The 15938-nt window shown below is 30.6% G+C and overlaps 1 protein-coding gene across 7 annotated transcripts in view; it reads left to right on the top strand.

Moving 5' to 3' along the window:
- LOC129804752 (phosphatidylinositol 4-phosphate 5-kinase type-1 alpha) overlaps positions 1-15919 on the top strand; it is a 33513-nt gene extending 17594 nt beyond the window's left edge. The window contains exons 5-12 of one of the 7 annotated variants that reach the window (XM_055852330.1): positions 3302-3434; positions 3573-3660; positions 4050-4112; positions 7666-7746; positions 7902-7967; positions 8256-8501; positions 11029-11182; positions 15001-15919. In XM_055852330.1, coding sequence (XP_055708305.1) covers positions 3302-3434; positions 3573-3660; positions 4050-4112; positions 7666-7746; positions 7902-7967; positions 8256-8501; positions 11029-11182; positions 15001-15187 — 1018 coding nt within the window. In that variant the 3' untranslated portion in view covers positions 15188-15919. Of the gene's footprint in view, positions 1-3301; positions 3435-3572; positions 3661-4049; positions 4113-7665; positions 7747-7901; positions 7968-8255; positions 8502-11028; positions 11229-15000 lie in introns of all 7 variants that reach the window. The other 6 variants (XM_055852332.1, XM_055852331.1, XM_055852333.1 and 3 more) reach the window with 6 other exon arrangements.
- Positions 15920-15938: the final 19 nt, after the last annotated feature.

The raw sequence follows: 15938 nt of genomic DNA, 5'->3' as shown, positions 1-15938 counted from the left end.
TTTGAATTATTGAAGGTTAAAGGTCAAGCACTTTAGAAGGCTCATTTTTCAACCGATTTGGTTAAATTTGGATTTTTGGGAAAGGTATTGAAATTCTGCACCCGGATGTATCGGTATTCATCAATAATAATCAACTGATTAAGTACCGATTTTGAATAATATTTTCGGAATTTTTTTTTACTTGACCTTAAATTTGTTCTCAAGCTAGAGATTAAACAGTAAGAGATATCGACTTCCGGTCTTCGATGACCCCCAATAGAAAAACAATATGTTTTTCCCCTATTCCCCTCCCCTCCCCTAAAAACATGTTTTTTTGGTTTTTCTCAAAATTAGCCCAACCTTTTTCAATGATTTTTAGATATATTTTAGAGCTAGTCCAGGCGAACATTTCGCCCAAACATACCTATTACCAGAAAATTCGCCATTTTGAATTATTGAATTATTCTATTTTAAAAGTCAAAAAATAAATATTTTTTGAATTTCGAAGTGCTCAAGTCTCAAAATGTGTCGGTCTTCACTTTATTGTGGGGAAAACACACACAAAGCAGCGACGTTTACTGCTTCCGTCCCACAATGTAATCACTCCAAAATCACTGAGTCTTATCATTCACAAGTAGATTTTGAAAAATTCGAAGATCCATTTGAAAAGCCAAAAAAAGAGACCTTCTTACTTTCTTCTTCTTACTTCTTCTTAATTCAAGGTGGCTGAAGTACATCCTGTTCGAATTTCGAAGTATTCAAGTATCAAAATATGTTGGTCTTCACTTTGTTGTGAGGAAACAAACCCAAAGCAACGATGTTTATTGTTTCTGTCTCGTTATTTAATCACTCCATAATCACTGAGTAACTCTTATCAGAGCTTTTTAGCGCAATATTTCATACATTTTCCCCACCTTGTTCAAAAATTTTGTATGAAAATTCGAAATTGAATTTGAATTCTTCGAACATCAACGACTTTTTGTGCAAATAGTGTTTCATTTACCTTTTATCCAAGACAGTATTGGAGAATCAAAAAATACTTGTGTTTGCACTCAGTAAACTCTTTTTCGAGATTTTCAGTGTGATGTTTCATAGATTTTCCCCATCTTGTGCGAAAATTTAGTATAAAAATTCAAAACTGAATTTGAATTTTTCAAATATCAATTACTTTTTGTGCAAATAGAGTTCCATTTACCTTTTAGCCAAGACACTATTGGAGAATTAAACTTTACTTGTGTTTGCGTTTGCTCCAATCCTTACCATGGATAAGTAGATCTTGAAAAAATCGAAAATCTATTTGAAGATCCAAAAAAGAGACTTTCTTACTTCTTAATACTTTCGCAAGGTGGCGGAAGTTACATCCTGTTCGAATTTCGAAATTCTCAAGTGGCAAAATGTGATGGTCTTCACATTGGTGTGAGGAAAAAAACAGAACAACGACGTTTACTGTTCTTGCCCCATTAATTAATCACTCCATAATCACTTTTACCAGCTTTTTAGTGTAATATTTGATAAATTTTCCCCACCTTGTTCGAAAATTTAGTATGAAAATTCGAAATTGAATTTGAATTCTTCGAAGTTCAACGACTTTTTGTGCAACAAAAAGAATTCCATTTATCTTTTATCCAAGACACTATTGGAGAATCAAAATCTACTTGTGTTTGCACCCAGGAGGGGAATTCTGTAACGCCCTGGCATATGATAAATTGGGTTCGAATCTTAGGAGAGCTTTTTCGAAAATGCGATTCTGTAGCTGTGATATTGCCATTTCAGCTCATGTGGCATTGAGATTTCTGGCCATTCAAATGACAACAAATTTAGTTAAACAAATCAATCAAGATGTAACTGTATTTTCGTAAAATTATCAAGTAAAGGGATTTCATTAAAAATTCAATGAATTGCATTTTCGGCATTTTCGAACTCATATGATATGACAAAAAAAAGCTCGAATAGTTTCGAACTCACGCGTAACAATGCCACGAAAATTACAGAATTCCCCTACAGGTAACTTTTACCAGATTCTCAGTGTGATGTTTCATAGATTTTCTCCATCTTGTGCGAAAACTTATGGCGCTGGCACACCTTTTCAATTGTGTAAAATTCAATTGATTGAAATTTCACCTCTCACTCTTTCAAACTAAAATAAGATATGTTTATCTCTTTCTGTCAAATGAAAATTGAAATTTCATTTTCAATTTCAATTTCAAATTTCATTTGAGGGAAAGAGATAAACATATCTTATTTTAGTTTGAAAGAGTGAGAGGTAAAATTGAAATTTCATTTTCAATTTCAATTTCAAATTTCATTTGAAGGAAAGAGATAAACATATCTTATTTCAGTTTGAAAGAGTGAGAGGTAAAATTTCAAATGATTGAATTTTACACAATAATTGAAAAGGTGTGCCAGTGTCATCATTAGTATAAAAATTAAAAACTGAATTTGAATTTTTCGAATATCAATTACTTTTTGTGCAAATAGAGTTCCGTTTACCTTTTTTTTTAGCCAAGACACTATTGAAGAATCAAAATTTACTTGCGTTTGCACCCACCAAATCATTTGAAATCCAACGATTTTTTTGTTCGAAAAATTTAAACAAATGTTCATGGAGCTTTCGATTTCGGTTTAGGTTTAGACACATTGAGAACTCACTGAAATATTTCGATTTTAAAAGGGCAATTTCGAATCAAAATGTTTTACTTAAAATGTAGTTTAATTTTCCCTTTTGTTATAGCATATACAAATTTTTGAAAATATTTCGAACATCTAACTTCGTAAAGCATAAGCTTTGCGCCGAAAGTGAGGCAAAAATAAGACGGGATAAATCAGTGGAGGATTTTATTTCGAAAAGGAGATTTCGAATAAAAATACCCTTATGTAAATGGGTCTTACATTAAAAGCAATTGAAGCAATTATATAGGAATGGTGTTTCATTAATTAGATTTCAGTGTAAACAGTAAATAAAAAGCTCAAATAAATTCAAGAGATAAATGTCAGTTATTGTTTGAATAGGTAATTTCAAAATGATATATGAAGGCAGAGTTCTTTGTAACTCAATATGCTAGAATTATTAAATAAAGTTATAAATACAAATTTTGATTACTTAAGTTGAATAAACCAAGAGAAATGTGCATGAATTTATTCAATTATTTTGTAAATTGGGTTAGAAGATGAGTTAATGTAGGTGTAGAAGAGATCCTTGTTACATTGACTTGCTTTAGAATTGTTGCGCAAAGGTCTCTTGAGAGACGATGTAAACGAGTTAAAGTGAGTTTGGGATGTTGATGAATAGTTAATTGATTGAAATGTGTCTCTCTGTCGACAGACCCGGTGGAATTCCAGCTAGGAGTGAAAAGGGTGAAAGACTCTTGCTATTTATTGGCATCATTGACATCCTTCAGTCGTACAGATTGAAGAAGAAGTTGGAGCACACATTCAAAAGTATTATTCACGATGGGGTAAGTTTTAGTTTATTTTTTTCTTTTCTTTTATTTACCCTGAGAAATACCAGAAAAAATAAATCGATTTTATCTCGATTTATTTGAAGAAATAGGGGCAATGTAACTTTTTCTTTTGTCTCTTGAATTAACTTTCAGGACACAGTATCTGTCTGTCGGCCATCGTTCTATGCTCAAAGATTTCAGGATTTTATGGCTAAAACGGTCTTCAAGAAAATTCCCTCACGTATGTATCAAGTTTATGTTCTCATTGAATTATTCATTTTTTTTGGATCAAATCATTCGCCTTTCCAAATGGTATATATATTCTTGTTTTCTTATTTTTGGTGTACTATTGGCCCACTCAAAATTTATCTATTGCTACTAATTCTGTCTTTTCTCTAGGGCAGAATTATTATTGGAATCTTTTAGTGATTCTATTTGTTTTATTTTTAGTAATTACAATTCTAGTATGAGATAAATATCATTTAGATTCTTTGTAATTTAGATTCTATCGCTTTCTAAATCTGTCTTTTCTCTGATAAAAACCAAAACAAACAAAAATACCCGAAAAAAATTGAGAAAGAAGACGAGAGATTAAACAACTGTGTAAATTTTTACTTTCTGCCGCTAAAGTGGACCTTCCTGAGATTAAAGGAAATCATAGAAAATTTCGTACTTTGGTCACCAGTTATATAGGTAAAACTTGTGTAAAACTCTTTGCCTTAACTTTTTTTTACCTTTTTTTTCACCCCGCCTTTATCTTCCATTTTTCCACCCTGTAATTTTTATTAAATTAATTTTTTTTCTTATTTCATTTGATGACACAAAATTATTCCACGTAGATTTTGTGATTTCTTTTTTTCCGCTGTAAAAATCTTATCATAAATTCCACCACCTCTAAAATAAATTTTTTTTAGTAACTCCTCCATTTACCATCACCAAATCATATATAATTTCTATATCTCACAAAAATATTGTTTATTTTGTCTGACAAAAGGGGTGGATAAATAACCAAAATAAAATAATATTTGGATGGGTAAATTTTTGATGAAGGAAAATGTATCAAGAAATGTGTGAAGTGTTTGTTTTACAATTATTTTCTCTTTTTGGTTTTTGGTGGTGTTTACAGGGTTTGTCGCAAAATTTGCAAGCAAACAATCGTAACTGATGTGATTTTAAAAAGAAAATTAGTTTTATTTTATTCGGATAGGAGGTTATTTAAATATGTAAAGTTATGTTGACCTAACCTCAAAAATGAGACAAAATTTTGAATGATATAAAGAAAATCTTAAAATTGTTCTACTTGTGTTTTTGAGCTTTTATGAGAAGAAAGAGATACCAGCTGAATATATTTACTAATTTTGTTAGAAATAGGTTAGAAAATGTTTTACGAAAATTTGAAGGAGCTAGGATTTTTTGAGGTTATTAAATGTAATTTTAAATGTGCACTGCTGAAAAAAAATTAAATTGATTTAGCCTTTAAACAAAAAGGTTAGTTTTAAATGTAAGGTTATGTTCGATATAACCTAAAAAGTCTATGAAAATGCTTCTTCCAGATTTTTGTGTCTCCATGTGCCTGGATCACATAAACAAAATTTTTGATTATTTTTTGTACAAGGCATCATCCATTAGAATTTCCTACCTGGGAAGTGCAAAAGTATTTCCTTTTTGAATGTGATTCAAAGAAGAAAATTATATGTTTTTTTGTTGTATGTTCAGCGGAGAGGTTATTAAAGATATGAGGTTATGTTGACCTAACCTTAAAAATCAGAGAAAGTTTTTAGTAATAAACTTAAATATTCTTTTACTTTTTATTGTTTATGTATTTTAGGTTTATCAAATACTACTTTATTTGTGACATTGATTTAATAAGCGTTGGAGCTCATACTCTTATTAAACAAAGAGAGGTTAGTTTTGAATATAAGGTTATGTTGGATATAACCTAAAAAATCCATGAAAGTAATGGATCTTCCAGATTTTTTTTGTCTCAATGTGCCTGAATCACAGAGTCACAATTTTTGCATTCCTGTTTTTACAAGACATCATTCATTGGAATTCCTTACATGTGAAGCCGAGAAAGGAAATTGTCTTGAATCACATAGCCTTTACTCATTCCACAAGTCCTTCTCAATTATAAAAGTCTACGACAAATTTGTCTACAAAGGACAGTTTGTCTGTTTTTAAGCAAATTGAATTAAATTGAAGTGGAATAGAGATCCTTGAAAACTTTACATTTATGTCGCTTAGAGCAAAAAGGGCTACTCTGAACCTGAACGTCTTATTTTATGTAAATGATACCATTTATCCTGCTATACGTAATCATAAAAAAAATTATTATCTGTTCCTGAAAACACTGTTTTGCATTTCGAAAGTTCTTTCCTTCTAAATTCTATTTAATACGTTTTTAACCTAAAAAATTTTATGTTGGAATCTCTTATTTTGAGGTTAGAAATTAATCTAATTTAGAAATAAAAGAACGCTAAATCTCAAATGATCAAATGAATGTTTAAAATAGCGCCCAGATGTGAAATTAAGCTATATCCGCTATATCTCACGTAGAATCTTCTGTTTTTCAACGTTATCCATGACAAAATAACCTTTTATGCCAAAAAAAAAAGAATTAAATTAATCGTTACTAACCTTTCTTTTAAATATTCCACGAATTATTGCTTTAGGTGTTATTCCTTCTAATTCTCATCACACCTATTTATTTTAAAACGATTTCAAACAATTTATTTGCTTTTTATTGAAAAACGATTTGGCATTAGAAAATTTTGAGGTTATAACCAACATAACCTTACGTTTTATACAAATTTCTGATCTCTTTCGAGTTTTTTGGTATGAAGGAAATGAGATTTAGCAATTTTATGTACATATTTTAAAATGTCTATATCACAGGGCAGTTTCTTTTAAAAAACTGTTTTCTTAAAATAAAAATTGCAATTTTATTTTAATTATGAAAGTCTTTAAGGCTTTGAAGCTTCAATGGAGAGAAGTTTTGTACCACTATTTTCTATTTTCTCTTATTAATTTGTTCAGCATATTTTCGCTGATCCATTCTGGAAAAATATGCTGAAAATTCTGTTTTTTTAGCTACTGTTTGAAAATTTATTAAAAATTTTAATTATAAACTGAATTCTCTTATTCGTTGAAGAAAATTTTAGGTTATGTGATAAATGTAAAACGGTTTTAATTATGTGTGCGAAATATTTCTTCGGGTTGTAGCCAAATGAAAACTCGGTTGTAATTTCTGCATTTGCTAGGATGCGTAAAAACTAACACCCAATGTTTTCCTTTGTCTGCAACTTAAACAAATTTTCCACTTGCATTTTAGGTTATGTTCAGCCTAACTTTGGTGATCTTATAGTGTAGCAATAGGCAAAACCGCAGGTTCTTGAGCGGTGAGATCTCTGACTCGACTCTCACATTTGTGAGTCCGAGTCCCTCCCGGTGCAAAAGATCTGAATGTATAGAAAAAATACATTTTCAAATATGATAAAACGTAATAATGCAGCGCCTCTGCCCAAAAAATTCTGGGAGCACGGAAGAAGCTTTCATATTGCGGGGAGGTGCTTCTAGGCGATCTATGATCAGCAGATTATACGACATTGCAACATGATTAAATTGTAACAAATATTCCGATACGATCAATAATTTATAACCTAACCTCAAAAAATTAAAATTGAAGTCATAATGTGATTTTATCACTATACTAAACAAATGAAGTGTAAATAAGCAGTCTTTTAGGGATTACATCTGTCAGCTTTGTTGAAATTTCCGAGAAATTTTTCGAATTCTAAAAACAGTAAAGTAAAAATAATTTAAAATCTTCTTTTACAACAATAGAGACCTGAAAAATCTTCATTTCAGAAATTTCTTCAGTCAAATCTTCTTGCGAGCTAAATTATCAATGACAATTGTATTTGGACTCAAAATCTACGCAAATTTAGATAACTAAAATTTTGGTATTTGTTTTTTTTTGAGGTTATGTCAAACATAACCTGAAATTTACAAAGTAACCTTTTTGGCCAAATAAGAGATCTTCAATATATTCAAATTATCCAAATGATCTTCAATATATTCATTTTAATTTGCTGCAAATTTTGCGAACAACTTTGTTCAATTATGATGAAATAATTTAATATTTTGTTTGTTTTATGGGCTGTTCCCCAAGCGATAAATTCTCTCTCTTTTTTTAATTTGTAACATTAATATAAATCTTCCTTTCGTCTTTTTTTTTTTGTTTCAGCTCTCAAACATTCACCGTCGAAGCGAAAAAGTATTTCAAAAATGATGGCAAAGGCATCAACTAATGATATTGAATTTCAAGGTATGTGAAATAATAAAAATGCAGTAGATTTCAAAATGTAAAAGAGAAAAAAATAATTGCATGATTATTGTCAATTTTGCTTTAATATTACTTTCTTAACTTGATGATGAAAAGAACTAACCAGAATGTATTTTTTTTCTCTGAAATTTTTATAGCATTCCCCGGGGACTCCAATCATCCCCCATTTACCAATAGTACTAGCAATTCAGCAACCAATCCGGGTAAATTTGATGCATATTTGATGCAAATTTTCAAAACCTACATGGTAGAGGCTCACTAAAAGCACTTTTTCTTATCTAAATACACATAAAACACACATTACACAAGAAACACGTAGTTGTATTGTTGTTTTTTTTTTATTAAAAAAAATTCTCAAATTTTGGAAAAAAAAACTCAAATGGATTTAAAATCTATATTTCATGCTGCTTTTAACAAAAAAAATGATGGATAATCTGTGGAATTACTAACAAATATTGCCCAAAAAAAATAAAACAAATTAACAAATTCAGTTAATTCAATAATGAAGAATACTCCGCATAAAAATAAGACTTCGACACTTCCGTCTGTTGCGAGTAATAATCAAAATGTTGTGGCGAATGTACAGCAACCGCCACTGAAGCAAAGCAAGTCAAAGATTCAAAAATCCAAAGTCCCACCGCCCGTTCCACCACGAAAATCGCCAAATAACCGAAAACTCGTGGACTCTAATCGCTGTAATCCGGCCAGTGATGATTTCTTGGATCACTCATCAACAGGTAGTCTCACCAAATTGTCAACCATCAGACCTTCAGTTGATTTTACTTATTTTGTATATCCCCAAATGTGGGCATCCAAATGTCCAAAGAAAAAGCATTATGATTTTGCAAAACAAATGGGCACTCTCAAAGAGTTTAATTCTTATCAAATAAGATTGATAAAGTGTCATACTAACAACTAACAAAATTAATGGGCCAATTCAAAACATTTACTGATTTATTGACTAGAAATTAATAAAATAAGCAAGCTATTCGAGATTATGAGCTTCACTGGGCGAAATCCGAAAAAGTTAAAATAACATTCCGGAAATGTTAATTTTACCCTGTAGTATTGATCCAAAATCGGTGTAAATATTACCCTTTTTAGGTGTATTAGGAGTTAAAGTTACCCTTTTTCATGTTAATTTTACTCTTAAAAAGGTGTAAAATTAACACCTTTTAAAAAAGTTAATCGCACCCTCTTTTTTTCTCAGTGTTACAATGATGCATCTGATTATGCCGAATTCTAAATTTAAAAATCTCCAAATCTGTTGATTCATAAATCCTAATTCGGAATAGTCTAATTCGGAACTTTGATATTTCCTAAAAGTTTTAGATGGCAAACGGAAAAAAAACAATGAAGAAATACTTTCGAATGCAAAGCCTTGTACTTCTCCGTGGTTTTCTTTTTCTCTCTGACCATTCCGAAACAGTGAGAAAATCTCAAAATTCCAAAATAGACAAGACTCCTAAATACCATATCCTACCCTAGATGGCTCCAATAACGTTTCAACGTTTCTCGTAAATTTATTTATTTATTTATTTATTTAATTCATTTCAAAAATCCGCAACAAATAGGGTACAACCCTCTTACAATCGCGTGGCAAGAAAAAAGAATTTAAAAAGAAAGGGAAAATACACAGATGAACAAGAAAATATATGAATAATAGGAAAAAGAGAAAAAAAGCAAAAGAAAAAAAGATAAACTAGGGCAAATGTCCTAATTCAAAACCATTTCCAGACGCTTTAACTTTGACAGAAGATTCAACACATTAAGTTCATATTTTTTCTAAAGAGAATTACATAAATTTGCTCCTTGACTCTTCTAGAATGTTACTGTTTAGTGAAAATTCTTTAGATATAATTTGAAAACTTCTTAAATACAAGACAAATACGCGAACGTAAAATGCTTCTATTGGAAACATATTATTTCAAATGGAGACAAGGGAAAGTTTTTAATTGGAGACAAACAGTGTAAGTGAAACCGCGACAAAAGGCTTCCAAAACCTTGTTTAGTTGCTCTTGCGTGCAGGATTTGTTCTTATTCCTTTCCCATCTAAAACAATAAGAAAATCTCTCCAAAAAAAAATCATATTTCCGGGGTTTCCTATTGAAGCATTTGCAGACACTTCAGAAAAACCCTTTTTGTTCACGAAATAGGTAATTATTTCATTTGAAAACTTCACGTACCGTTAACAATAAAGATTAGCATTTAATTTATCTAAAACAAAACGTATAAACAACAGACACTTTATTGTGTTTTTCATTGGAAAACATGGTCGAACGATGAAAAATTCGATGGTGAAAAGGTACACTTTTAATTTTTCTGAGAAATTAACAAATCAAAATTTGTGAATATGAATGGATTTTCGCTTTATTTGAAGCAAAATTAACTAAATATGAAAGTGTGGTATAGGAAATATATAAATATGATAATTTAGTACTGTATTTATCATAAAAACGGTGACGTTTCCATTTGGAGTAGCGAAAAATTTCCATTTAGAGCAGGTTTTGAATTAGCTGAATTTAGCCTAGCTATTTCCAAACAGACTATAGCCAGGTTCTAGAACCAACTACAGCATCTACAACCATTCCCTATCCGCCATCTGAAACGCGCCCTCTGAGTATCCCAACTACACGGGATTGAAAAATATACGGATTATGTATTGCACTATCTTTGAATTCGAACAAACAAAAAATAAAATTTTCGATCGAAATCGAAAATGAGGATTCGACATCGAGATTTCGAAAAACGATCTTTTGGTTTGAATCGTTTAACGGGTCCTAGTGATGATCACACGAAGTCGTGATGTTTTGAAAAGTTGTAGTTTTGCAAAAGTTCATGAAATTTTTCTATACATCTTCAATTATAATGAGCTCACTTTTAAACTTAATAACAAAGGTATTAGATTTTCCACGTTTATGATCATTTTTATAAATGAGTATCATAATGAATAGCTTGGAGACATAGCTGCTGTTTTTTGAGAGAAAAATGTGAAATCAGTAAATTATGTGATGAATTGGTCCAGAGAATTAGTAAAGTAAATAAGTGCGGTTTAAAATGTCCCTGAACTTGCGGTTTTTTTGGAGACTTTTCAAAATTTTGCTGGAATTATTAAATTTTCGAACTGTCAGTTTCTTATTGAGACAATGACAGACAATTTTGACAACTGTCAAAAGTCATTAAAAAAAACCGCAAATTCAAGTTAAAATTGAATTTTCTGTTAGGATTGAAAGATCAGCAATATGTAACAAATAATGTTTGCAGGAACGGCTCCGTCTGGATGTTCGACTCCGCCTCCGCCGTTCGATGACATCTCCGAGTACAGTTCTAGTCTGGCCAAACATCATTCTTCGCCGGGAGCAGCTGCGGGCAGCAACAAGACGATGGCCTCAACTTCGTACGAGGAGGATGTTGTGAGGTAAATTCACCCAAAAAAAAACACAAAACAAATTTCTCCCGCAAAAGTGAGTCCGAAACTGTTTTAATGTCTTTTACTTTTATTTTCTAATGTCTTTCATTTTTTTTATTGTGAGACTTGCCGAAGGCACAAGTTGACTTATTTGACCAATTTTGAGAAGAGATATTCACAGTGAGTTTATCTCATATTGCGAGTTTCTAATTAATATTTTCTGCTAGAGCTAACTTTAGAATCATTTCGAAAACTTTGTTAACAGTTGATGTGCACTTTTTTTTTTTTGATAAAGTTGAGCAAGTGAACAAATTATCACTTGGAAGTTTCTGTTGAAGTGTGAAGCAAAGGGGAGTTGGGGAAATTAGTTTTAGCAAATTGATACCAATCAGTGAATAGTTATGGGGGAAAATTTTCCATCGTTCATGCTTGTTTGTTTTTAGCAATTCTTTTTGTCTAAAAATTCCTTTCATTACAATAAATTTAGTAAAAAAATATAATTATACATTCCAAATAATTTTTATAATATTTCAAAATATCTGAATTTTCGTTTATTCTAAGAGGAGTTAGAAACTCTTTAGCCAGTTTTAGTAAATTGTAGAACATTCCAAACTTTTTTTTATCAATTTTTTGTAAATTTGTTAATTTCAAGTTAAAATTAATTTTTTTGACTTCCAGAAATTTAGAAATTAAACTTCATTGTTCAGATTTATTTAAGTCCCTAGAAATTTGCATAAACAAGTATTTTTATCTCAAAATCTTTAAAATCTTTCCTGACTGATTGATCCATTTAATTCTTCAGGTCCAAAAGGTTCAAGTCCACAATTTTAGGGTTTTCTATCCATATCTAATTTAAATATAAAGTTTTAGCATTTCAAACGATAATTGAGTTATGTTTCTCAGTAAAATTATAACGAGTTTATAATAAAAGTTTTTCATTTAGCAATAAAGCAGGAATATCTTCATTTACGTCACCCTAAAGTAGCCCAATTAGCGGAAATAGGGCAGTAAAAACACTTAATAAGGTAAAATGGGGTAATTTAGAACCATTCCCAATTTGGAATTTTGAGATTTTCTCACTTTTTTGTAGATGTTCGAAAGAAAATCTACGAAGAAGGGTTTTTCTTTTTCTTCGTACTTTCTACTGTTTCTTTTCTTCTATTTCGTCTTCTTTCACCCTTTACCCATCTAAAACAGCTAGAACATTTTAAATGTTCTAAACTGGAAATGGTTCAAAATTATCCCATTTTACCCTATTATTAAAAATTATAGAAAAAATACTCGACTGAAATTATAGAGACAGTCAGAGAAATCCGAAAAAGTTAAAATAACATTCCGGAAATGTTAATTTTACCCTACAGTATTGATTCGAAATCGGTGTAAATATTACCCTTTTTAGGTGTATTGGGGGTTAAAGTTACCCTTTTTCATGTTGATTTTTGCCCTCAAAAGGTGTAAAATTAATATTGAAAAATGTTGATATATTTTTACACCCGAAAGGTGTTAAAGTCATGACGAAAAAAAGTTAATCGTAGCCTCTTTTTTTCTCAGTGGAGGAACAATAAAAATATCGATTTCGGCAACGAATTACAAATTTAGTTGATAAATTCAATCTTCCTGAAGGTTTTAGATCATTCCATTGCTATACTGGTCCTTAAATCGAGTAATTTATAGGTTGTCTATCTGTCCAAAAAAGTTTAAAGCGAAGTATTAATTAGGTCATGATCATGAGATATAAATTTTTTTATAGAGAAATGGAACATATGACTTTATTTTACTATTTGATGTTTATTAATTTATTCAGAGGTGTGCAAGAAACGTTTGAAACCGAACAAACGTTAATGCTCAAAACGCTACCTGAGTAAATTTATTTTGACGATTATTCGGTTTCAACGGTTCTTGCACACCTCTGATTTATATTATGTATTTCATGAAACTTTATCCTGGATGATTTCTCGTTATTTGGATAATAGGTTAATTCCCGAAATTTCAATTCATGTAAAGTCTAACCTCAAATATACCAGAAATATTTTTTGAGGCAAACTTTCACCAGAAAAATCTAAAAAAAATGTTAAATTTTAATTGGATCTCTCAAATTTCTTAAAAATATATTCAAATAATTGTTTCAAAATAATTTAAATGAGCAGAAAGAACAAAATTTAAGTCTTTTTAGCATTTAAGTTTAAATCATATAGAAAAAATATTTGAGGTTAGGCTGAACATAACCACAAAAAAAAATTTAAAAATCATAATAACCCTCAAAAATTAATTAATTCAAAAAGTTTCAAGGTTAATTCAAAAAGTTTTACGTTATATGAAGTCTAACCCCAGAGCCTCAAGTGAATCAGTGAATGGAGTAGTGCCTATGACTGTGAGGTCTCGAGTTCAAAGCTGAGCAGTAGCAGAAAAATATTTCTCATGGTGTATCAGCTTTGAATTCGTCCAGTAAATGCGAATGAATAGTAATGCTAGTAATGCCAATGGTGGACATTAGAAAACAAGAGAACCGCCTAGGCCTAGGCAATAGAGATTCGTACGAGAACGAGTTTCAGCATGAAAGTAGTAAAGTGCCCATACTTTGCACGGTCCCAAGCTTTATAATGACAATTTTTTCTATGTTTCTGATTAAATGCGATTCCGCAATATATTTTAAAAATAAGGCACTTTCGCCTAGTTTTTAAAATATTGATGAGATGAGTTACATATCGCTCCTTGGAAATTACAAGGGGCCAACTCACTTTTTGGCGATTTTGAGATTTTAATACACTCAGAGAATTTAATAAAATTTCAGATGATATGAGTCAATAAATTTCGTTATTAGAAAAGTTTTTCAATTTACTCTTTGTGATTGCTTGCGCAATTTTGTTTGAAGTAAAGGGGCACAAAATAGATTTATCGTTCAAATTTTTGTGAAACAAGGGACTAACTCAAGCAAGTTGATCCCGTGTCATTCTAATTTCATGAAAATTTGCGCATCCTTTAGAATGACAAAGAGCTAACTCTTAAAAAAAACATATTTTGAAAGGTAAAAATATGTATGTTTCGATGTTTATAATAATGCTCCTACAAATAGAAAAGAACTAAATTATTTTTATTCGCATACTTAATTGAGAAAATTATTTAGACAAAGTTGAATCTTTCATGCTGTCTCCTGAAAAATGACTCAGATTGAGTTGGCCCCTTGTAATTTCCAAGGAGCAATATTAAAATTTTAATGTGCAAGTGTGATAACACAGTAAGAGTTTTATTTACAAGATTTCTCTACTAGAAATACATAAAATTGTGAGATTTCGTCCATAATTTGCGAAATTTTATCTTTTAAATAAATTTTCGAGGTTAAGACAAATATAACCTCAAATTTTAAAATGTACTTTACAACAAATACAATTAAATCTATTTCTACAATTTGTATGCCACTGCATCTTCTTTAATGCACCGTAAAACATTGCGGAGAAAGCAATCATTGAGTTTCTAAAGAGTTCTTAAGTGATATGAAGCGAAGAAGACAATTTTAGTGCCATCTAGAGGAGATGGATGGAAGTTGGAATGTTAAATAAAGTTGTATAGTTATTACTTTTCCTTTAAATTTTGCATAAATTTTTACCAAATCGTTAGAAATATTAGAAATAGAAAAGAATAAAAATTCTTTAATATGTTTTTAATGACAATACAGGGTTAATATTTATGCTCAATTTATCTAATCCTCAAGTTGTGCCTCCGAAAGTTCCGATATTTCATCATCCCAAAATGCTTTCCTCTTTTCCTTCCGCAATAAATTAAAATTAGTTAGTCAGTGCCTAATTGGCTTTTCCTGTTGGCTTTTGCAGCATTTCAGAAATTCGAGTGCACAGCCACTTGGGCATGGACATTTCATCGGGGAGCAGCCACTACGGGTCCAAGGGAGGCCTAGCGTGGACGTCGGGCGAGGGCTCAACGCCCACATGGACCGAGGGTACACCCAGTTACACCGAGTCCAGCTCCAGCGGCGAATTGTGCCACAGTAGCAATAGATAATTTAGCTTCGGAGGGTGGCGTAGAGGCCAAAAAAAAAAGATCATTGGGTGGGTAGTCAAAAAATATAAATTAAAAAAAAATCACATTGAGAGAGGGAGGCCAATAACATCTCCAGTCTTCGTCGTGAGAAATCACACAAAACAAAAAATAACAAAGGTGTTTAAAATCAATATTGGAAAGATTGCATAAATTATTGAAAAAAAAAGTAATTATTTAATTGAAAAAAATAATGGATGGGTGCAAATGTGGAAGAAAAAAATATAACCAACTTTTTTCTTTTTTTTTTTTGTGAAATAAAAAAAAGCAAATAAACATTGTTGCTAGAGTAGAGATAAAAATTAAATTATTACAGACAAAATCAAGTTGGTGGTTCATCGTGAATAGTTAGCTTCTTTGAAAAAAACAAAACTAAATAAAAAATATAAATAAATAAAACAGTACATTATTGAAGTGTAAATTACTCCATTTGAAATCAACAAAATATAGTTATTAATTAAAGAAAAAAAAAGATGTAAGAAATGAAAAGCATTAAATAGCCAATATTTTACTTCCACGCTGCAGATTGATATTTTCTGCTGGGAGGGAATTGTATAACCAAAAAAAATTCTCTTTTTAATTGTATAATGATCAAATGTATTAGTTACTCAATTTTTTTTTGACTAAAGAAATATTTTTATTTTATATTTAAAAAAATATATATAGAGAAGAAAGGAGACATAAAAACACGCAAAAGACTTTTTTTGTTTTTTTT

Source organism: Phlebotomus papatasi, chromosome 2 (assembly GCF_024763615.1).
Source record: "Phlebotomus papatasi isolate M1 chromosome 2, Ppap_2.1, whole genome shotgun sequence".
Taxonomy (NCBI): domain Eukaryota; kingdom Metazoa; phylum Arthropoda; class Insecta; order Diptera; family Psychodidae; genus Phlebotomus; species Phlebotomus papatasi.
Note: the sequence above shows the minus strand (reverse complement) of the source record. Positions and strands in the feature narration are given on the sequence as shown.